This window comes from Stegostoma tigrinum, chromosome 45 (assembly GCF_030684315.1).
Source record: "Stegostoma tigrinum isolate sSteTig4 chromosome 45, sSteTig4.hap1, whole genome shotgun sequence".
In the NCBI taxonomy this organism is placed as follows: domain Eukaryota; kingdom Metazoa; phylum Chordata; class Chondrichthyes; order Orectolobiformes; family Stegostomatidae; genus Stegostoma; species Stegostoma tigrinum.
Genome location: NC_081398.1, coordinates 1,149,685 through 1,174,926, shown reverse-complemented (window position 1 = coordinate 1,174,926; position 25,242 = coordinate 1,149,685). Strand labels below are relative to the sequence as shown.

Sequence of the window (25,242 nt, the reverse complement as noted above, 5' to 3'; positions counted from 1 at the left end):
GAAGGCAGTCTTAAAGGTACAGTCCCTCACCCAGGGTGGAGGGGCGAAGACCTCAGCCTTGGCACCTTTGCCCCTTCTCAACCAGTTACCACCCCATGGATGACCTGAATGTGGGGGAACAACCATCTGCATGCTTGTTGTATTCTCCATTCATTCGTCCACGAAATGACATAGTCTGACGGACACCATTCAACCCATCACATCTGTGCTAGCTCATGTTTGACCTGACAAATTCCCAGGAATCGATGTTCTTTTCCTGATTCACTCACGGGACGTGGTCCTCTCACACCGACCTAAGATTCATTACCTATTCCTCGTGGCCTGTGAGAAATTGAGCTGCCATTGTCCTTGTGCTCGGTGCCAGTTGGGAGGGACATATTTCCAAGTCAGGATGGTAAGTGGTTTGCAGGAGAACTTGCAGGGGTTGGCGTTCCATGTATCTGCTGCCCTTATCCTTCTTGATGGAAGTGGGTCGTGGGCTTGAGAGGTGCTGTCTGTGGATCTTTAGTGAATTTCTGCTTTGCATATTGTAGATGGTACACACTGCTGCGACTGAGGGTCAGTGGGTGGAGGATGTGGATGTTTGTGAATGTGGTGCCAATCAAGCGGGGGCTGCTTTGTCCTGGAATGTGTCAAGCCTCTTGAGTGTTCTTAGAGCTGCCCCCATCCAGGCAAGTGGGGGATATTTCAGCCGGCTCCTAATTTGTGCCTTGTAGGTAGTGGTCAGGCTTTGGCGAGTCAGGAGATGAATTACTCCTGCAGGATATCCAGCTTCTAACCTGCTCTTGTAGCCACTGTGTTAAATGGTCGATAAAGACCAGGGTTGTTCTGGTTGACTGATACTGAACACTAAAGTCTCTCCCTTGAGTGAAGGTGCTTTATGAATGCAGATTGTTTATCTAGTTGTTGTCATGTCTCTTATTTTGCCAGGAACATTCTATCGTATTGCTGACTCCACTGCAGTTAAAATGAATTCTCTCTATTTACTCAGGTAAAACTGTCATTTTATTTTTATTTCTCTTGAGAACATCACAACCTGGCATTTAATAGTCCTCGCACAGTTGTTGCTTTAATGAATTAATGTAAATTCTACTGACTTGGTGCCTCTGAAATCTCCCCCAGTCCTGCAAGGTAGTGAGATTGTTAGGGTCCTCCAATTCCAGCCTCTTCAATTTGGTTCGATTAGATTGATTACTGTGCTGAGGTAAAGTGCAAAGTGTTGTTTTACATGTGTTTACTGGCAAATTGTGCCATACAAATGCATCAGGGTAATACAACAGAGTGCAGGATACACTGTTACAGCTGCCTGAAAGGTGCAGAGAGAGAGAGAGAGCGAGATCAACATTAACATTGTAGGGATCCACTCATAAGTCTGATAACAGCATGGAAGAAACGATTCTTGAATCTGTTTCTCAGTGAGTTCAAACTTTTCTATCTTTGGCCTGATGCAAGCAGGTGAAGACAGTGTAACTGATCTGGGAGAGGTCTTTGATTATGTAGGATACATTCCTTACTTTACTTACTAGCCATGCCTCCTAAATTCTCTTGATACACCCAAGATATTGTTTGATTGACTGTTCCAGCTGCTTGACCTCCTCTATCGATTTCACATTGTTTATTTGCACAATTTATGTAAATGATTTCAACGAGAATACAGAAACATAGAAGATTAGAGCAGGAAGAGGCCGTTCGGCCCTTCAAACCTGCTCCACCATTTTTTACAACATGGCTGATTGTCCAACTCAATAACCTAATCCTGCTTTGTCCCCATAACCCATAAAGTGGTTTCTCTTCCACGACAGCTGGATATTTTTCTGCATCTTTTGAGGCGCATGTTGAACATTAACAGACACGGAGCAGTTGGATTGAATGGCCTGTTTTAGTTGCTGTAAGTTTTATTAACAAAGTGCATTTCACTTGATTGTGAATTGAATTTAAAAGTTTGTACTGGCTCAGTAGTTAACACTGCTGCATCACAGTGCTATGGGCCCAGATTCGATTCCACCGTCAGGCAGCTGTCAGGAGCTTGCGCATTCTCCCTGTTTCTGCGTGGGTTTCCTCCGGGTGCTCCGGTTTCCTCCCATAGTCCAAAGATGTGCAGGTTAGGGTGGATTGGCCATGCTAAATTGCCCCATAGTGCCCAGGGATGTGCGGGTTAGGGTGGCTTAGCTGCAGGAAATGCAGGGTAGAGGGTTGGGTCTAGGTTGGATGCTCTTCAGAGGATCAGTGTAGATCATATGGGCTGAATAGCCTGCTTCTATGCTGGAGGAATTCTAATTCTATGAATTCTAACCTCTGATCCCATTCGCCTCAAGTGCTATATCTAGCCACCCCTTGAATATATTCAGTGTTCTAGCATCTACTACTTCCTGTGGTAATGAATTCCACAGGCTCACCACTCTTTGGGTGAAGAAATGTCTCCTCATCTCCATCCTAAATGGTCTGCCCCAAATCCTCACACTGTGACCCCTGTTAGAATTGTGTAAGTTTCTAGAGACTCCTCCCCAACTCTCATTTGTCTGAACTCCAGTGAAAACAATCCCAACCGAGTCAATCTCTCCTAATACATCAGTCCCGCCATCCCTGGCATCAGCCTGGTAAACCTTTGCTGCACTCCCTCCCGGGCAAGAGCATCCTTCCTCAGAAAAGGAGACTAAAACTGCACACAATATTCTAGGTGTGGTCTCACCACGGCCCTGTATAACTGCACCAACACATCCTTGTACCCTAACTTGAAACCTCTCACAATGAAGGCTAACATACCATTTGCCTTCTTTACCACCTGCTGCACCCGCATGCTTACCTTCACTGACTGGTGCACAAGGACTCCCAGGTCCCACTGCACACTCCCCCTCTCCCAATTTATAGCCATTCAGGTAGTAATTTGCTTCCAAAGTGAATGACCTCACATTTATCCAAATTATTCTGCATCAGCCATTGATTCTCCCATCCACCCAACCTGACCAGATCATGCTGACGGATCTCTGCATCCTCAACCAGTTCACCCTCCCACCCAACTTGGTATCATCTGCAAACTTGGAGATGTTACATTTTGTTCCCTCATCCAAATCATTAATATATATGGTGAATAGCTGGGGTCCCAGCACTGATCCCTGCGGCACCCCATTAGTTACTGCCTGTCAATTTGAAAAGGACCCATTAATTCCTACCCTTTATTTCCTCTCTGCCAATCAATTTTCTATGCATTTCAGTACACTTCCCCCAATCCCGTGCACTTTAATCCTGCACAATAATCTCTCGTGGGGCTTTATTAAACAGTTTCTGAATGTCCAAATACACTACATCAACTGGCTCCCCCTTATCAACTCTACTAGCTACATCTTCATAGAATTCCAACAAAATTACCAAGCATGATTTCCCCTTCATAAATCCATGCTGACTCTGTCAGATCCTGCCACTGCTTTCTAAATGCTGTGCTATAAAGTCCTTGATAATGGATTTGAGAATTTCACTCACTACCAATGTTAGGCTCTCTGATCTGAAATTCCCTGTTTTCTCTCTGCCTCTCTTTTTGAATACTGGAGTGACATTATCTACCCTCCAATCTGCAGGAACTGTTCCAGAGTCTGTAGAATCCTGAAATTTCCACCAATGCATCCACTGTTTCTACAGCCACTTCCTTAAGCACTCTGGGATGTGAATGATCAGTCCCTGGGGATTTATCCACATTCAATCCCATCAACTTTCCCAAAACTATTTCTCTACTAACATTGATCTTCCTCAATTCTTTCCTCTCACTAAGCCTTGCATTCTCCTATATTTCTGGTATCTGCTTTGTGTTCTCTTTTGTGAAGACAGAATCAAACTATGTATTCAGTTGCTCAGCCATTTCTTCCTCCCCTATTATACATTCCTCCATTTCTGTCTGTAGGGGACCTACTTTTGTCTTCACCAATCTCTTTCTTTTCACATACATATAGAAACTCTTATTCATAAGAACATAAGAAGTAGGAGCAGGAGTAGGCCATCTGGCCCCTCAAGCCTGCCCGCCATTTAATAAGATCATGGCTAATCTTTTTGAGACTCAGCCCCACTTACCCATCCGCTCACCATAACCCTTAATTCCTTTACTGTTTAAAAATTTTACCTCGCCTTGCCTTAAACACATTCAGTGAGATAGTTTCAACCGCTTCACTGGGCAGGGAATTCCACAGATATCTAACTCTTTTGGTGAAGAAGTTCCTCCTCAACTCAGTCCTACAGCTGCTTCCTTTTATTTTGAGGCAATGCCCTCTAGTCCTAGTTTCACCTGCTAGCCGAGAAAACCTCCCTGCCTCCACTTTATCTATTCTCTTTATAATTTTATACATTTCTATAAGATCTCCCCTCATTATTCTGAATTCCAATGAGTACAATCCCAGTCTACTCAGTCTCTCCTCATAACCCAACCCTCTCAACTCTGGAATCAACCGAGTGAATCTCCTCTGCACCCCCTCCAGTGCTCGTATATCTCTTCTCAAATAAGGAGCACATGGTACTCCAGGTGTGGCCTCACCAGGACCCTATATAGCTGCAGCAAGGCCTCCCTGTTTTTAAACTCCATCCCTTGAGCAATGACAGACAAAATTCCATTTGCCTTTTTAATCACCTGCTGCACCTGCAATCCTACTTTTAGCGATTCATGCACAAGGACACCCAGGTCCCTCTGCACAGCAGCGTGCTGCAATTTTTACCATTTAAAACATAGTCCATTTTGCTGTTATTCCTACCAAAATGGATGACCTCACACTTATCAACACTGTACTCCATCTGCCAGACCTTTGCCCACTCACTTAGACTATCTATATCCCTCTGCAGACTTTCAGTGTCTTCTGCACACTTCGCTCTACCACTCACCTTGGTGTCATCTGCAAATTTTGACACACCACGCTTAGTCCCCAACTCCAAATCATCTACATAAATCACAAACAATTGCAGTCCCAACACTGATCCCTGAGGCACACAACTAGCCACTGACCGCCAACCAGAAAAACACCCATTTACCCCTATTCTTGCTTTCTACTGGTCAACCAATCCTCTATCCATGCCAGTACATTACCTGTAATACCGTGCAACTTTATCTTATGTAACAGCCTTTGGCGTGTCTCGGTCTTTATAATTCCCTGAAAGCTTCCTTTTGTACTCTATTTTCCCCTTCTTCATCAATCCCTTTATCCTGAATTCTACATTGCTTTCAATCCTCAGACATATCATTTTACTTGGCCAATCTGTATGCTTCTTCCTTGGATCAGATGAGCTCTGTAATTTCTTTTGTAAACCATGGATTGGCGAAACTATTTTTGCTTTTGTGTCATGCAGGAATAATCAGTTGTTGCAGTTCCCCCCTGTGTTCGTCGAATGTTTGCCATTGCCTGTCCACTGTCATTCTTTTCAGCAACTCTCCCCAATCTTTCAAGGCCAATTTATGGCTCATATCCTTATAGCTTCCTTTCCTTCTAATAAGATTCAGCACCCTACTCTCTGAATCACCTACCTCACTCTTCACTTTGGTAACAAAATTCTAACCCGTTATGGCCACTCATCTCCAAGGAATCTCAGACAGCTAGATTGGCAATGATTCCCTTCTCATTACACAGTACCCAGTCTCAGATGGCCTGCTGTCTAGTTGGTTCCTCCACATATTGGTTGATGAAAACCATCCCGTTTGTACTTCAGGAATTCCTCCTCTACAGCATTGTGGTTAATTTGATTTGCCCAATCTATGTGCATATTAAAATCATCCATGATCACTGACATTCCCTTATCACCTGCATCTCTAATTTCCTGGTTAATGCCATGCCTAACATCATCCTGCAGTTTGAGCGTCGCGACCAGGTGTATCTATGCTGCTGGGGTGCTGCAGACATTGTGCAGCTTGGCATCGTTTACTGTTTCCATCAGGAATCTGGATTTGGCATCCGGTTTACTGTCTCCCCCAATACCCCGACACCGGATCGTCCATCCGCATCAATGATGCAGTTGAAGTCTCCGGCCAGAATGAACCGGCCTTGGCTGTAGCCAGTAGGATTGGAAACTGCTGCAGGACGGCCAACTCCTTAATCTTTTCTGCTGGGGTGTACATGGTAATTAGTCTCAGGGGAGCATGTTTATGCCAATGTGGAGACACATCGTTCGGTAGATTTAACACCACACACATTAATATTTGCAGTTTTAAACCCATTCTGAGTTGATACAATGGTTAGAACCTGAAGCCTGTTTTCCCGAGATCTCATCACTGTGGCAGTCACTGCATCCCTGTTATGTGGGTGAACAGTTGGACTCTTGCAGGGCTGAGGTAACTGACCAGTTCACCTCACAGGCCATTTCTGTAGTCTGCTGTTGTTGGGGTGAGGATGAAGCTGGGAACATCTGGTTCTGAGTCTGATGGGGGGGCTGTCCCCTCCTCCTTGCTGAGGCATCAGTGCTCCTGGCTGCCCAGAGCTGTGGGATGGAGGGATCTCCACAGGTTCCCAACATTGGAAGGCTTGGTTTTACCAAGGTCCTCCCGACATCTGGACCTCCCACCCACAGCCTCCAACCTCATTGTTCCCCAACCCCGCACGGCCCGTTTCTATCTTCTTCCCAAAATCCACAAACCTGCCTGCCCTGGTCGACCCATCGTCTCAGCCTGCTCCTGCCCCACCGAACTCATCTCCACCTATCTGGACTCCATTTTCTCCCCTTTGGTCCAGGAACTCCCCACCTACGTCCGTGACACCACCCACGCCCTCCACCTCCTCCAGGACTTCCAATTCCCTGGCCCCCAACACCTCATATTCACCATGGACGTCCAGTCCCTGTACACCTGCATTCCGCATGGAGATGGCCTCAAGGCCCTCCGCTTCTTCCTGTCCCGCAGGCCCGACCAGTCCCCCTCCACCGACACTCTCATCCGCCTAGCTGAACTCGTCCTCACACTCAACAACTTCTCTTTTGACTCCTCCCACTTCCTACAGACTAAGGGGGTGGCCATGGGCACCCACATGGGCCCCAGCTATGCCTGCCTCTTTGTAGGTTACGTGGAACAGTCCCTCTTCCGCACCTACACAGGCCCCAAACCCCACCTCTTCCTCCGGTACATTGATGACTGTATCGGCGCCGCCTCTTGCTCCCAAGAGGAGCTCGAACAGTTCATCCACTTCACCAACACCTTCCACCCCAACCTTCAGCTCACCTGGGCCATCTCCAGCACATCCCTCACCTTCCTGGACCTCTCAGTCTCCATCTCAGGCAACCAGCTTGCAACTGATGTCCATTTCAAGCCCACCGACTCCCACAGCTACCTGGAATACACCTCCTCCCACCCACCCTCCTGCAAAAATTCCATCCCCTATTCCCAATTCCTCCGCCTCCGCCGCATCTGCTCCCACGATAAGACATTCCACTCCCGCACATCCCAGATGTCCAAGTTCTTTAAGGACCGCAACTTTCCCCCCACAGTGATCGAGAACGCCCTTGACCGCGTCTCCCGTATTTCCCGCGACACATCCCTCACACCCCGCCCCCGCCACAACCGCCCCAAGAGGATCCCCCTCGTTCTCACACACCACCCTACCAACCTCCGGATACAACGCATTATCCTCCGACACTTCCGCCATTTACAATCCGACCCCACCACCCAAGACATTTTTCCATCCCCTCCCCAGTCAGCTTTCCGGAGAGACCACTCTCTCCGTGACTCCCTTGTTCGCTCCACACTGCCCTCCAACCCCGCCACACCCGGCACCTTCCCCTGCAACCGCAGGAAATGCTACACTTGTCCCCACACCTCCTCCCTCACCCCTATCCCAGGCCCAAGATGACATTCCACATTAAGCAGAGGTTCACCTGCACATCTGCCAATGTGGTATACTGCATCCACTGTACCCGGTGCGGCTTCCTCTACATTGGGGAAACCAAGCGGAGGCTTGGGGACCGCTTTGCAGAACACCTCCGCTCAGTTCGCAACAAACAACTGCACCTCCCAGTCGCAAACCATTTCCACTCCCCCTCCCATTCTCTAGATGACATGTCCATCATGGGCCTCCTGCACTGCCACAATGATGCCACCCGAAGGTTGCAGGAACAGCAACTCATATTCCGCCTGGGAACCCTGCAGCCATATGGTATCAATGTGGACTTCACCAGTTTCAAAATCTCCCCTTCCCCTACTGCATCCCTAAACCAGCCCAGTTCGTCCCCTCCCCCCACTGCACCACACAACCAGCCCAGCTCTTCCCCCCCCACCCACTGCATCCCAAAACCAGTCCAACCTGTCTCTGCCTCCCTAACCTGTTCTACCTCTCACCCATCCCTTCCTCCCACCCCAAGCCGCACCCCCAGCTACCTACTAACCTCATCCCACCTCCTTGACCTGTCCGTCTTCCCTGGACTGACCTATCCCCTCCCTACCTCCCCACCTACACTCTCTCCACCTATCTTCTTTACTCTCCATCTTCGGTCCGCCTCCCCCTCTCTCCCTATTTATTCCAGTTCCCTCTCCCCACCCCCCTCTCTGATGAAGGGTCTAGGCCCGAAACGTCAGCTTTTGTGCTCCTGAGATGCTGCTTGGCCTGCTGTGTTCATCCAGCCTCACATTGTATTATCCTCCCGACATCTACTGTTTTTGCTTAGGGAAGTGCTCCTTTCCTTCTTCCTGGTAACCTTGATCCTCCTTTTTTTGTTGATGGCCTCCCTCTATAAGTCCTCTTCGTTGGAGGAGCTTCTGTGGCCATCCTGTAGCTGCCTCTTCCTGTGCTGTTGTTGTAGTGTGGAGGCCTGGCGAGGTTTCCTTTTCTGGCTTTTCTTGACCATTTCCCACTCCCCTGGTTCCTTCATCATTTCCTCCTCCTTTGGCTTTGGATTCTCAAGAGGGGGATGAGTCTGTTTTGCCGCTGTATTGGCTTTATGACTCTCTCCTGCAGTTTGACCCTCCTGTGTGTCCATCTGTTCATTTTCCCTGCTGGAGGGTGGCACCTTTCTGACCTTTGGGAGGAATCAGCCAACGTTGCCCTCCTTGCCATTTGAGCCTATGTACCCCACACCGCTGTCCACCCATCATGGGCACATCTTATGGATGTGGCTCACTTCCCCACAAAGGTTACAGTTCTTTGCCTTTTGGAAGTCCATTGTCAGGTGTCCCTCCTCCGTACAGCTCCTGCACAGGGTCGCCTTACACTCTGCCACCAAGTGCCCTGATCTCCCACAGGTATGACACACCTTGGGTTTCCCCGCATACATCAGGTAGCTCGGATCCTACCAATCGCAAAGCTGGACAGCGAGTGGAGGATGTTGCCATCTGCATCTGCCCTCAGGGTTCCCTTGACCTGCCGTTTGCTGGTCCAGTTCCCGAAGTGGTCCATTACATCACTGTTGTCGCTCTCTACTTTCACATACCTTCCCAGGAAGGTCAGAACATCCGCTGCTGACACATGGGGGCGTTGTACATGTGGGTGGTGACCATCTGACTCCAGGACGCACTCACATTGCTTCACATTCCTGAAGGTCACGTCAAAATACATACTGCTGGGGAAATCCTGCAGGGAGTAGATGTCTGCTGCTTGGAATCCACATTAGATCAGCAGAATCCTCTTCGCAAACAAGGTCCGATCAACCAGTGCACCGTCTTCCACCTTCTTCACAGACACTCTAATTGTGTTTCTGACCCTCTGGATACAAAACTGGCTGTCCAATAGAAGACAGGGGGTGGTAGTAGGTTCTGATTCCCACGCATTGACTGAGACTGTGCTGATATGTACGTGTATTCAGCCTGGAGCTCGGTGACCAGTGGTGTTCCGCAGGGACCTCTGCTCTTTGTGATCTATATAAATGACTTGGATGAGGAATTGGAAGAGTGGGTTAGTAAGCTTGCTGATGACACAAAGATTGGAGGAGCTGTGGATAGTGTGTGAAGGGCTGTGGTAGGTTACAGTGGGACATTGACAGGATGCAGAGCTGGGCAAAGAAGTGGCAGATGGAATTCAACCCAGAAAAGTGCGAAGTGATTCATTTTGAAAGGTTGAATTTGAATGCAGAATATAGGGTTAATGGCAGGGTTCTTGGCAGTTTGGAGGAACAGAGGGATCTTGGGGTCCACATCCATAGATACCTCAAAGTTGCTATCCTGTTGATAGGGTTGTAAAGAAGGCGTATGGTGTGTTGGCTTTCATTGACAGGGGAATTGAGTTTAAGAGCCATGAGGTTATGCTGCAGCTCTATAAAACCCTGGTTAGACCACACTTGGAAATATTGTGTTCAGTTCTGGTCACCTCATTATAGGAAGGATGTAGAAGCTTTAGACAGGGTGCAGAGGAGATTTACCAGGATGCTGCCTGGATTGGAGGGGAGGTCTTATGAGGAAAGGTTGAGGGAGCAAGGGCTTTTCTCATTGGAGCGAAGAAGGATGAGAGGTGGCTTGATAGAAGCGTACAAGATGATGAGAGGCATTAATAGAGTGGATAGTCAGAGACTTCTTCCCAGAGTGGAAATGACTATCACGAGGGGGTATCATTTTTGAGGTGATTGGTGGAAGGTATAGGGGAGATGTCAGAGGAGATTCTTTACATAGAGAGTGGTGGGCTTGTGGAATGCACGGCCGGCAGTGGGAGTGGAGTCAGATACCTTAGAGACTGATAAGCGACTCTTGGATAGGCACATGGAGGATAGTAAAATTTAGGGTATGCAGGGTAGTTTGAACTTAGATTAGGGTAATAGGTCAGCACAACATCGTGGGCCGAAGAGCCTGTACTGTGCTGTACTGTCCTATGTTCTATGTCCTGACCTGGGAGGCGGGTGCTTGCTGAGACAACAGCTCTAGGTCAACTTTTCCCCGAATTGGTGTTAGGCCAATGCCTGCATAATGATCCGCCAATAGCAGGTCCGTTCAACCAACGGTCCCCCAATATCCAGTAACGATCCAGTGACAATGATCTTGGGCAAAAGAGCGATGCAAATCTTTATACCCCAACCACGAGTCAGCATCTTCACAGCCGTCTGGCATGGTTGGTAAGTTTGGTGGTATATTCGACCGTGAAGAAGGTTATCTAAAGTTACAAAAGCATCTTGATCAATTGGGCCAATGGGCTGAGGAGTGGCAGATGGATCATCCATTTAATTTGTATAAATGTGAAGTGTTACATTTTGGTAAGACAAACAAGAACAGGACTTGTACACTTAATGGTAAGGCCCTGGGGAGTGTTGTCAAACACAGAGACCTAGGGGTTAGGTACATAACTCTTTGAAAGTTGCATCACAGTTAGACAGGGTGGTTAGGAAGACAGTTAGCACGCTGGTTTTCATTGCTCAGGCCAATGAGTAGTGGAGTTGAGATGTCATGTTGAGGTTGTAATGGATGTTGGTAAGGCTACGTTTGGAGTATTGTGTACAGTTCTGGTCACCCTGCTAGAGGAAGGATATTATTAAATTAGAGAGGGTTCAGAAAGGATTTTGTCAGGATGTTGCCTGGTCTGATGGGTTTGAGTTTTAAGGATAGACTGCACAGGCTGGGATTGTTTTCACTGGAGCGTAGGAGGTTGAAGGGTGACATTATAGGGTTTTATAAATGCCATGAAGGGCATTGTTAATGTGAACAGCAAAAGGTTTTTTTCCCTAGAGTAGTTCAGTTCAAAACTATGGGGCATACTTTTAAGGCAAGAGGAGAAAGACTTAACAGGATCCTGAGGGGCCACTTTTTCACTCAGCGTGTAATTCTTGTGTGGAATGATCTGCCAGAGGAAGTGGTAAATACAGGTACAGTTACAGCATTTAGAAGTCACTTGGATATGCACATGGATAGGAAGAGTTTAGAGGGATATGGGCCAAATGCAGGGAAGTGGGACCAGAGTTATTTGGGAACATAGTTGGCATGGACAAGTGAGACTGAAGGGCTTGTTTCCATGCTGTGTGACTCTATGACTCGATAAACAAACTGACCAAAACCAAAATCACTTCACTGAGCGCTTCCCTTCCTTGAGAAACAGTGGCTGGCTCCATTAACATTGCTTGGTCTTTTCATGGCTGGCTTGTTTCAGAACTGTGTCAACTGGATGGAGCTATAGAGGTAAATATATCAGCTTCAAGCAATGGAAACTATGAATAAACTCTGGATCAGGTATAAATGCTAAAGCACTTCATACTAAACCAGTCCATTTCCACCTACAGAATCCCTACGGTGTGGAAGCAAACAATTTGGACCATCCAGTCCCCACCCAAGGATAATCCACCTAACATAAAATCCCTGGACACTATAGGACAGTTTAGCACGGCCAATCCACCCTAACCTGCACATCTTTGGACTGTGGGAGGAAACTAGAGCACCCGGAGGAAACCCACACAGAATCAGGGAGAACATGCAAACTCCACACAGATAGTCACCCAAGGCTGGAATCGAACTGGGTCCCTAAAGATCTGAGGTGGCAGTGCTAACCACTGAACCATGCTGCCCCCATAGAAAGATCTTCAAATTTGGGCTTACGAAAGGCAAGTCACATTGACACCACACAAATGCCAGGCAATGACATTCTCCAACCGGAGATAATGTAGCCATCGCACCGTGACATTCAGTAGTGTTACCATCACTGAAATACCCCACAATCTATGTCCTGGGAGACACCACTGACCAGAAACTCAATTGGTCTTACTACACAAACACAGCAGCTACAAGACTGGGTCAGAGGCTGGGAATCCTGCAGCGAGCAACTCACCTCCTGACTACCTCAAAGCCTGTGCCACCCTCTACAAGGCGGGAGTGTGATATAGTATTCCCCTGCTCAATTTGGAGGTGAGGAAGGTTGAAGGAGCTGGACAGGTTGATACTCTGACAATGTTGCATCTTGCTGGGAGGCTGAAAGCTGGGGGATACAGTTTCAGAATAAGAGATCTTCCTTTTAAGACAGCGATGAGGAGACTACTTTTCACTCAGTGGGCTGTTAAAGTATGAATTTACTTTCCCGAAGGTAATGGGGGGCGGGTTCTTTGAATTGACTCAAGGCTGAGTTAGCTAGATTGTTTGAGAGGTGAGGGAGTGGAGGGTAATGAGGGGGGTAGAGAGAGGGAGATTGCTGATTATGACAGGGACTTTTGATTCTGGTTCCTAGCAGGTGATTAGGGGAGACAAATGGGCCATTTGCCATTATTGCCCATGTCCTAGGCTCTCCCTCTCTACCCCGACCCTGCCTAGGCCCCTTAGGTTTAATCGCTCTTCAGTATCTCTCTTCTCAACTCTAGTGGGTACAACCGTAACCTATCTAAGCTTTCCTCATCAGCCCTACTGCCTCCCCTCCACACCATTCGATAAAACTTCTCCAAACTCTCCAACTCATTGACATCCTTCCTTCCATGAAGAGACCGATTCTGCAACATAGCACGCCGTATAAGTTCCACTAGTGCCCTGTAGAACTGACACATGACCCTCCTAATTTTGTAAAATCCGAAAGGACTGCAGATGCTGTAAGTCAGGAACAAAAGCAGGAGCTTCTGGAAAAGCTCAGCAGGTCTGGCAGCAGGTGTGAAGAAAAAAATCAGAGTTAATGTTTCGGGTCCGGTGACCGTTCTTCTGAGATTATCTCTGATGTTATTCTTCACAGATGCTGCCAGACCTGCTGAGCTCTGCTTACTTTTGTTTTCAATTCCCCCTTGCACTGAATGATGACAATCTATTACTTGCTGCTCCTGTGCACTAAACTTTCATGATGCATGCACAAAGACACCCAGATCCCTCTGCATCTGCAACCTTTTACCGTTAAGATAATATGATTCTCTGATTTTTGTTCCTGCCCAAATGTTACATTTTCCCACATTTCACTCCATTTATCACATTTTTGCCCAAGCTCAGTACCTATTTGAGGTGATGGTAATGAGGTTAGCCTGGTGGACCACGGAGAATATGAGTTCTCTGAATGAGGGCTATTCATTGGGTTCAATCAGGGAGCCCTGGCTGACAGGGTTGTCAGAGATAATGAGAACTGCAGATGCTGGAGAATTCCAAGATAATAAAATGTGAGGCTGGATGAACACAGCAGGCCAAGCAGCATCTCAGGAGCACAAAAGCTGACGTTTCGGGCCTAGACCCTTCATCAGAGAGGGGGATGGGGAGAGGGAGCTGGAATAAATAGGGAGAGAGGGGGAGGCGGACCGAAGATGGAGAGTAAAGAAGATAGGTGGACAGAGTGTAGGTGGGGAGGTAGGGAGGGGATAGGTCAGTCCAGGGAAGACGGACAGGTCAAGGAGGTGGGATGAGGTTAGTAGGTAGCTGGGGGTGCGGCTTGGGGTGGGAGGAAGGGATGGGTGAGAGGTAGAACAGGTTAGGGAGGCAGAGACAGGTTGGACTGGTTTTGGGATGCAGTGGGTGGGGGGGAAGAGCTGGGCTGGTTGTGTGGTGCAGTGGGGGGAGGGGACGAACTGGGCTGGTTTAGGGATGCAGTAGGGGAAGGGGAGATTTTGAAACTGGTGAAGTCCACATTGATACCATGTGGCTGCAGGGTTCCCAAGCGGAATATGAGTTGCTGTTCCTGCAACCTTCGGGTGGCATCATTGTGGCAGTGCAGGAGGCCCATGATGGACATGTCATCTAGAGAATGGGAGGGGGAGTGGAAATGGTTTGCGACTGGGAGGTGCAGTTGTTTATTGCGAACTGAGCGGAGGTGTTCTGCAAAGCGGTCCCCAAGCCTCCGCTTGGTTTCCCCAATGTAGAGGAAGCCGCACCGGGTACAGTGGATACACTGCATCCCAAAACCAGTCCAACCTGTCTCTGCCTCCCTAACCGGTTCTTCCTCTCACCCATCCCTTCCTCCCACCCCAAGCCGCACCCCCAGCTACCTACTAACCTCATCCCACCTCCTTGACCTGTCCGTCTTCCCTGGACTGACCTATCCCCTCCCTACCTCCCCACCTACACTCTCTCCACCTATCTTCTTTTCTCTCCATCTTCGGTCCGCCTCCCCCTCTCTCCCTATTTATTCCAGCTCCCTCTCCCCATCGCCCTCTCTGATGAAGGGTCTAGGCCCGAAACGTCAGCTTTTGTGCTCCTGAGATGCTGCTTGGCCTGCTGTGTTCATCCAGCCTCACATTTTATTATCTTAGGGTTGTCAGAGATTCTGTTCACTCTGGACCACTGTCAAGTACAATGCATATGTCAGTAAAGGGTGACTTGATGATCAGATACCATCCTCTGTGGAGTTCACTATCCATATCTTTTACAGCTTTTTATTTCTGCTTCACAATCTACTTTCTTATCTCTGTGTCATCAACAAATTTTGCAACTACACCTTTCATCCCTTGATCCAAATCATTCATATAAATTGTAAATGATTGAGGTCCCAGTACTAATGACTGTTGAACACCGCTAATCTTGCCAACCTGAAAAGGAGTCATTCATGTCTACCCTCTCTGCTTCCTCTGAGCCAGCTAATCGTCTATCGACTCCAAAATGTTACCCCACACCCCCATGAGCTTTTAGTTTCCACAATAACCTGTAATGTGGCACCTTATCAATGCCTTCTGGAAATCTATACAATACATCCACCAGGTCCCCTTTAACCATGAGTCAAAGAACATGTCCTCAAAGAACATCAGCAGATTGGTCACACATGATTTCCCAATTCTCACACACAAACAAGCATTTACGCTCTCTCTCTCACATGTACACGCTCAGATATACGTACACTCCAACTCTCTCACACATTCACATGTACACACATACACTCACTTGCACTCACAAACAGTCATGTGCCAATTTATGGACCACTGCACACAGACACACACATACTCTTACAAACACAAACTCTCTCTCTCACACACAAACACACACTGTCTCTCACACACACACACACATACACATGCACAGACACACTCTCTCACACACACACTCTCTCTCATGCACACACACATACACACGCACAGACACACTCTCTCTCTCTCACACACACACACACACTCTCTCTCACACACACATACACACACACACATGCACACTCTTTCTCTCACACACAAACACACACACAGACATGCTCTCTCTCTCACACACACACACACACACTCTCTTTCACACACACACACACACACACACACACACACACACATACACACGCACAGACACACTGTCTCTCTCACACGCACATGCACACACACACACAAGGACACTCTTTCTCTCACACACACACACACATGCTCTCTCTCACACATATACACACACTCTCTCACACGCACACTCTGTCTCACACACACATACACACACACACACACTCTCTCTCTCTCTCTCACACACACACACACACACACACACACGAAAAAAGATGAAATAACAAGAAAGTTCAGACAGGAATCATTGAAAATTATGAATACAAATCCTCACTGTACAATACCCTAGAGCACAAGGTCCAGATTACATGGTATTACATTGAGCCTACATCACAGAAACAGGCCACTCAGCCCATCTCTCCATATCGGTGTTTTCTGAACTGCATGTGTATTTTCCCACCCAACAGATATGTTTCTATTCCTTCCTCCCTCTTCAATGTTTTTCTACAATTCTTTATCCAGCTTCTATGTCCGCCGCCTTCAATTTATCAAAAGTATTCTCCTTTCCCGCTCCCTGTGGGACCAAGTCCCACATTTTCCCCACTCCAAGGATGATGAGTTTAGTCTGCGATTGTCAGATATTAAGGAACCACAGCTGAGGTTTGGGTTCCTAAGTCACAAAAATCAAGGTTCCATTGCCCTCTGTCCAGCCCATTGGAACTAGCAGAATGAAGACAATGAACTTCACAACATCACAAAACAAGTGTTGATTCAAATTCAAATCAGAATCTGACAGCGTAACAGAAAACCAGATGCTAGGATGCTACATGGATTTAAATCTAACACAGACTTAGCTGCTCCACACAGGCATCATCCCCAGAAACAAAAGAATTATCGCGTGTGGTGTACCATAATATCTAATAAAATCTTCCCAGGTCAAGGTAACGAACGGAGCTGTTATGCTATAGGAGAGCCAGAGGATTGTTCAAAGTTATTCTAAAATCAGCAAAGGTTAACCCGATAGATCCCCAGGGTAAGGCGATGGTGCTGTGGGGAGAGGTGAAGGAGAGTGGCCCTTTGTTGAAAAGGAAAACGTTGCTGAATGATACAGATAAAATTCCGGTGTGGATTTGACTGGGGAGCTCCCGAGAGGAAATCCACCCTCCCCGACCCACCCCCACTCCCCCCATCCATGCTAGTTGGACGAGGGAACCCAGGGCAGGAAGAAGAGACCAACATTTCTGACCTGACTCAAGCAGAAATTTCTGCCTTTGCAATGTAGTGAACTATTGCAGGTGGTGACCCCCCCGAGGGTTCGGAATGAGGTCTACAGATACCTCGGCACAGGGAATGAAGCTACATTGGGGGCAGGGGGAGGTAACCAGAAGTGAGGAAGATGATCAGCCCTGAGCTTAAGGAACAGCAGTGTAGACATGAAGGGCAGAATGGCCGACTCCTCCTCCTCCTTATCCACTTTCTATTATCTTCTTATGTTGAACGGTTCAGGCAACAGGCAGAGGTTCAGAGCCAGGAGTTCCTCACAAAGCCTAGGTCCGACAGCCATTTCAGACAATTTCCACCCACACGTCACGGCGATTACAGCTTTTCAAAATTATCCATTCAACAGCCTGGTGCTTACCTCAGTCATTTCTCTTTATACAGAGCCCACATTACAGAAACTCGGTGGGGGGTGGGGGGGGGGGGGGCGCGGGGGTTTGATAGGGGACAGTGTAGAGAGAGCTTTACTCTGTGTCTAACCCCGTGCTGTCTCTGTCCTGGGGGAGGGTTTGATGGGGGACAGTGTAGAGGGAGCTTTACTCTGTATCTCACCCAATGCTGCCCCTGTCCTGGGAGTGTTTGATGGGGGACAGTGTAGAGGGAGCTTTACTCTGTATCTAACCCCGTGCTGTCCCTGTCCTGGGAGTGTTTGATGGAGGGCAGTGTAGAGGAAGCATCACTCTGTATCTAACCTCATGCTGTACGTGTCCTGGGTATGCTTGACGGGGGACAGTGTAGAGGGAGCTTTACTCTGTGTCTAACCCCGTGCTGTCTCTATCCTGGGGGGGGGGGGGTGGGGTTTGATGGGGGACAGTGTAGAGGGATCTTTACTCTGTATCTAACCCCGTGCTGTCCTTGTCCTGGGAGTGTTTGATGGAGGGCAGTGTAGAGGGAGCTTTACTCTGTATCTAACCTCGTGCTGTACGTGTCCTGGGTATGCTTGACGGGGGACAGTGTAGAGGGAGCTTTAGTCTGTATCTCACCCAATGCCGCCCCCCCTGTCCTGGGAGCTTTTGATGGGAGACAGTGTAGAGGAAGCTTTACTCTGTGTCTAACCCCATGCATCCCTGTCCTGGGCGTGTTGATGGGAGACAGCGTAGAGGGAGCTTTACTCTCTATGTAACCCCGTGCCGTCCCTGTCCTGGGCGTGTTGATGGGAGACAGTGTAGAGGAAGCTTTACTCTGTGTCTAACCCCATGCATCCCTGTCCTGGGCGTGTTGATGGGAGACAGCGTAGAGGGAGCTTTACTCTGTATGTAACCCCGTGCCGTCCCTGTCCTGGGCGTGTTGATGGGAGACAGTGTAGAGGGAGCTTTACTTTCATTTTAAAACAGTAGAAGCAGCTTTACTCTGTATCTAAACCTGGTCCAGTCATACAGATAATGATCACGATGGGAGTGAGATAGATGAGTACATTGAGGAAGAATGAGATGGATGGGCAGATTGAGGGAGAAGGGGATGAATGGAGAGATTGGGTGAAGGGAGTGAATGGAGAGATTGAGGAAGAAGGAGATGGATGGAGAGATTGAGGGAGTAGGCGAGATGGATGGGCAGATTGAGGGAGAAGGGGAGATGGATGGGCAGATTGAGGGAATAGGGGATGGATGGAGAAATTGAGGGGGAAGGGGGGGTGGATGGGCAGATTGAGAGAGAACAGGATGGATGGGCAGATCGAGCAGGAAGGGGATGGATGGAGTGATTGAGGGAGAGGGGAATGGATGAGCAGATTGAGCAGGTAGGGGACGGATGGAGAGATTGAGGGCGGGTGATGGATAGAGAGATTGAAGGAGAGGGGGATTGGATGGGCAGATTGAGGGAGATGGGGGTGGATAGAGAGATTGTGGGAGAAGGGGATGGATGGAGAAATTGAGGGAGAGAGGGGATGGATGAGCAGATTGACGGTGAGGGAGGTGGATGGGCAGATTGAGGGAGAGGGGGATAGATGGGCAGAGTGAGGAGGAAGGGGATGGATGGGCAGATTGATGGGGAAAAGGGGTTGGATGGGCAGAGTGATGAGGAAGGAAGTGGATAGGCAGATTGAGGGAGAGCGGGATAGATGGGCAGAGTGAGGAGGAAGCGGGTGGATAAGCAGATTGAGGGAGGGGGGATGGATGGGCAGAGTGAGGGAGGGGGGATGGATGGGCAGAGTGAGGGAGAGGGAGATGGATGGGCAGAGTGAGGGAGAGGGAGATGGACAGGCAGAGTGAGGGAGAGGGGGATGGACAGGCAGAGTGAGGGAGAAGGGGATGGATGGGCAGAGTAAGGGAGAGGGGAATGGATGGGCAGAGTAAGGAGGAAAGGGTTGGATGGGCAGATTGAGGGAGAGGGGGATGGATGGGCAGAGTAAGGAGGAAAGGGTTGGATGGGCAGATTGAGGGAGAGGGGGGTGGATAAGCAGATTGAGGGAGGGGGGATGGATGGGCAGAGTGAGGGAGGGGGGATGGATGGGCAGAGTGAGGGAGAGGGAGATGGACAGGCAGACTGAGGGAGAGGGGGATGGACAGGCAAAGTGAGGGAGAGGGGGATGGACAGGCTGAGTGAGGGAGAGGGAGATGGACAGGCAGAGTGAGGGAGAGGGGAATGGACAGGCAGACTGAGGGAGAGGGGGATGGACAGGCAGACTGAGGGAGGGGGGGATGGACAGGCAGAGTGAGGGAGGGGGGGATGGACAGGCAGAGTGAGGGAGGGGGGGATGGACAGGCAGAGTGAGGGGGGGGATGGACAGGCAGAGTGAGGGAGAGGGGGATGGACAGGCAGAGTGAGGGAGGGGGGGATGGACAGACAGAGTGAGGGAGGGGGGGATGGACAGGCAGAGTGAGGGAGAGGGGGATGGACAGGCAGAGTGAGGGGGGGGGATGGACAGACAGAGTGAGGGAGAGGGGGATGGATGGGCAGAGTGAGGGAGGGGGGGATGGACAGGCAGAGTGAGGGAGAGGGGGATGGACAGGCAGAGTGAGGGAGGGGGGGATGGACAGGCAGAGTGAGGAGGAAGGGGGTGGACGGATTGAGCTGGCTTCCCTGTTGAGTGTTCTCTCTTTTTCCCTCTCTAGGTGATGGCGGCACATGTTCCAAAACCCCCTGGGTACCTGCAGATGCTGACCAGTGGGGCGCGGTACTTCAGTGGCCTGGAGGAGGTGGTCTACCGCAACATCGAGGCCTGCAAGGAGCTGTCACAGTCACTGCGGGCCACCTACGGGCCGAGCGGCCTCAACAAGCTGGTGGTGAGCCACCTGCAGAAGATCCTGGTGACAGGGGACAGCAGCACGGTGCTGCGCGAGTACCAGATCGAGCACCCAGCTGCCAATATGCTGGTGCTGGCCATGAAGATGCAAGAGGAGGAGGTGGGCGATGGACGTACCCTGGTGTTGCTGCTGGCTGGATCGCTGCTGGACCGGGCGGGCTCCCTGCTCAGGAGCGGCCTCTCCGTGCCTGAGGTGATCAAGGGTTACTGCCAGGGTTGTCAGCGTGCCCTAGAGGTGCTGGACGAGCTGTGCTGCGGGCAGCTGGAGGCCCCGCTGGATGAGGGAGCGGTGGCGAACACAGTGCGGACCCCCATCATGAGCAAGCAGTGCGGCTACGAGGGGCCGCTCTCCCAGCTGGTAGCCCGTAGTTGTGTGGTGGTCTGCTCGGGAGGCCACGGTGTCTTTGACCCTGACCTGGTGAGGGTCTGCAAGGTGCTGGGGGCTGGGGTGGGAGACTCTGTGGTGCTGGGCGGTATGGCCTTCAAGAAGGAGGCCGAGAGCCTGGTGACTTCGGTGAGGGACGCCCGGGTGGCAGTCTACAGCTGCCCCTTCGAGCTCTCCAGGCCCGAGACCAAGGGCACGGTGCTGCTTCAGGGGCCAGCCGACATGCTGGGCTTCGGGGATGGGGAGGAGCGCCTAATGGAGGCCCAGGTCCGGGCCCTGTTGCAGGCTGGAGTCACTGTGCTGGTGGTTGGGGGCAAGGTGGGTGACCTGGCACTACACTATGCCGACCAGCACCAGCTGATGGTGGTACGGTTACACTCCAGGCATGAGCTGACCCGCCTGGCCAAGGCAGTGGGAGCAACGCCGCTCCTGAAGCTGGGAACGCCATCTCCGGAGGAGCTGGGCAATTGCGACCGCGTGTACCTCCAGGAAGTGGGCAGCACCCAGCTGGTGGTCTTCGAGCAGGAGAAAGGGGCACCAGCCGTGGCCACCATCCTGCTGAGGGGCCCCCTTCACGGCCTCCAGGACCAGCTGGAGGAGGCTATTCGGGACGGGGTGAGCACCTACAGGAGCCTTGGCCTAGACCCCCGCCTGGTGCCGGGGGCCGGAGCCACCGAGGTCGAGCTGGCATTGCGGGTCGCGGCCCATGGCGCCTCATGCCCAAGCTTGGAGCAGTATGCCATCCAGGAGTACGCCCGCTCCTTCCAGGACGTGGCCGAGGCTCTCGTCCGCAATGCCGGTGACCAGGAGCAGCAGGTCATTGCCCGTCTCTACGCTGCTCACCAGGAGGGCCATCGCAACCTGGGCTTTGACATGGAGTCCGGCGGCACCGATCTGCTGGATGCAGCCGAAGCTGGCATTTGGGACCCCCTCCTGGTCAAACGGTCAGCCATCAGGCTCGCCACCAACGCCGCGGTCACTGTGCTCAGTGTCGACCAGATCATCATGGCCAAGAAATCTGGTGGGCCCAAACCCCGCGGAGACAACCCCAACTGGGACGAGCCACCGGATCACATCGACTGAGTGTCCGTGACACTCACCCTCGGCTTCCAGCCCTCTATCCAATAAATCACACCCACTGATCAAATAAAGCAAACAGTGTCTGCGCCAAGCAACCTCTCTCGCTCTCTCTCTCTCATACACTCGTTCACTCACTTTAAGGAGGCAGATCCCAAATATACTCACACACACTCACACACACTCACCCTCACACTCACACACACACACACACTCACACACACTCTCATTCACATACACACACTCACCCTCACAATCACACACTCCCACACACACTCTCATACACTCACACACACTCACACTCACCCTCACACTCACACACTCTCACACACACTCACACACACTCTCATACACACACACACACTCTCTCTCTCAAACACTCACACATGGTTTCACATGCTCACACACTCTCCCTCACTCACTCTCACACACACACACATATTCACACGGACACTCACATATTCACACTGACATACACACTCACACAGTTACACTGACACACATACTCACACTGACTCACAAATACACACACACACACACCGACACACTCACTCATTCATACACAAACACTCACACACACATGCATACACACTCACACACACACACTCACATACACACACACACATATTCACACTGACACACACATATTCACATTGACATACACACACACTGACACACAAATACACACGCACACTGACACACACACACACTCATACACACACAAACACTCACACACATGCTCACACACACACACTCTCTTTACACACACTCACCCACACACACTCTCTCGCAAACACACACACATGGTCTCACACACACACATGCTCTCACACACTCTCCCTCACTCACACACTCACACAAACACACATATTCATACTGACACACACACACTCACCCTGACACACAAATACACACACACACACACACACTCATACAAACACACACACACAAACACACACACACACACACACACACACACACACACTCATATACAGAGTGCAGCTGACTCGACACTGCCGAATAGCGACAGCACGGGATAAGAGATGGAGTAAAGTTCCCTCTATACAGTTCCCCATCAAACACTCCAGGACAGGGGCAGCACAAGGTTAGATACAGAGTAAAGCTCCATCTACACTGTCCCCCCATCAAACACTCCCAGGGGCAGCACGAGGGGTTAGGTACAGAGTAAAGCTCCCTCTACATGACTCCTGTGACAGGGACTGTCAGTGTAAATTCTAACCAAGTTGCTGATCATCTTGCTGTTGTCCTGGTGCCCTGAGCTGGAGTCTCCTCCCCCTGTGTTGTTGGCTGCTCTGATGATCAAACCCTTGGTCCCTGAATGTCCTCCACATTCCCCCCCCACACCTCAACTCCATGTCCTACGTTGATCGCTGGAGACTCTGCCCATGTTGCTGCTCCTTGCGCCAACCTGGAGGGAAATGGGATGTTGAGTGTTTGTTTCTACGGGTGAACCCTCTGGTACTGTGCCATATTTACCCCCGTCTCTCCTCATGTTTCCCTAAAACCCTCCCACCTCCCCCACAACTCTCAGGAGTGGCTGCACATTGGGCTGAAGCAGCTCTTTTGGGGAGAAACTAGCAGGACCCCGTCCCCACCAGCCGAGTTCACCTCATGACCCTAATCCCACCCCCATCAAGATTGACGTTCAAAAATGGTCCTCCCTGTCTGAAGTGAACCCAGGGGTATTGAACTCCCAGTGCCTCCTCCCCCAGAGCTGGGGCCCACACTTACCCCATCAAGAGCTGGTACTTCCCGTACTCGCTGTTTGGAACTCCGTTTCCCCTGCACCCCACCTCCCCACATGACTGTAAGACAACGGTTTGGATGTAGCCACCACTCTAACACCCTGACTCATGGCATGGCAGGATACCATTCTGCCCATCATGCCTGAACCGGATCCTTTGGGAAGATCCATCGAGGTAGTCTTGTCATTTTCCATCTGCGCATTCTCCCTGTCCAGCATTTCCTGTAGCCCCTCCCTAACCATTTGTTTGAAAATTCCTGTTGCAACCGTCTCTTCAACTCAGCCCCTCAACAAACCCACCTCCTCCTCTCCCTCGCCCTCCCTTCCCTCGATTCCTCTCTATCTGTGTCCCTCCGGTAGCCGCTGCTCGGAACAATGTGGTTTTGAATGTTTGTGACAGGTCAGATCCACCTCGTTTCACACAGGGTTACCCCCGCCCCGGTCTGTCAGTCCTTCCCCCACCCCACAGACGCAAGCAAAGACTGGGTCCTTGAAGCAGAGGTGGGTAGGGATAGGACAGGCACATCACTAAAGGGTCAAGGGCTATGGAGGCAGCCCCTTAGGATTATAGAATTAGATTTGTAGAATTATAGAATTAGATCACTGTTACGATCATAGAATCTCTATAGTGTGGAAGCAGGCCATTCAGCCCATCAACTACACACTGACTCTCTGAAGAGCAAGATCCAGCCCCCTCCCCAATCCCTGTAACCCTGCATTTCCCATGGCCAACCCATCCTAACTTGCACATCCCTGGGCACTATGGGACAATTTAGCATGGCCAGTCCACCCTAACCCGCACATCCCTGGGCACTACAGGACAATTTAGCACGGCCAATACACCCAAACCTGCACATCCCTGGGCACTACGGGACAATTTAGCACGGCCAATCCACCCTAACCCGCACATCCCTGGCGCGACGGGACAATTTAGCACAGCCAATCCACCCTAACCCGCACATCCCTGGCACTATGGGACAATTTAGCATGGCCAATCCCACCCTTACCCGCACACCCCTGGGCACTATGGGACAATTTAGCATGGCCAATCCCACCCTTACCCGCACATCCCTGGCACTATGGGACAATTTAGCATGGCCAATCCCACCCTTACCCGCACATCCCTGTGCACTACGGGACAATTTAGCACGGCCAATCCACCCTAACCCGCACATCCCTGGGCACTACGGGACAATTTAGCATGGCCAATCCCACCCTTACCCGCACACCCCTGGGCACTATGGGACAATTTAGCATGGCCAATCCCACCCTTACCCGCACACCCCTGGGCACTATGGGACAATTTAGCATGGCCAATCCCACCCTTACCCGCACATCCCTGGCACTATGGGACAATTTAGCATGGCCAATCCCACCCTTACCCGCACATCCCTGTGCACTACGGGACAATTTAGCACGGCCAATCCACCCTAACCCGCACATCCCTGGGCACTACGGGACAATTTAGCATGGCCAATCCCACCCTTACCCGCACACCCCTGG

At 50.4% G+C, this 25,242-nt stretch overlaps 1 protein-coding gene across 2 annotated transcripts; it reads left to right on the top strand.

Moving 5' to 3' along the window:
• The first annotated feature begins 1 nt into the window (after window position 1).
• Window positions 2-22,050, top strand: LOC125448785 (T-complex protein 1 subunit theta-like). Of its 2 annotated transcripts, XM_048524318.2 has the most exons (3): window positions 2-394; window positions 931-991; window positions 20,322-22,050. In XM_048524318.2, exon 3 carries the CDS (start codon window positions 20,325-20,327, stop codon window positions 21,978-21,980), a length of 1,656 nt encoding a protein of 551 aa, XP_048380275.1. In that variant the 5' UTR covers window positions 2-394; window positions 931-991; window positions 20,322-20,324; the 3' UTR covers window positions 21,981-22,050. The 2 variants fall into 2 exon arrangements, with proteins under 2 accessions (XP_048380275.1, XP_048380274.1); XM_048524317.2 differs by lacking the exon at window positions 931-991.
• Window positions 22,051-25,242: the final 3,192 nt, after the last annotated feature.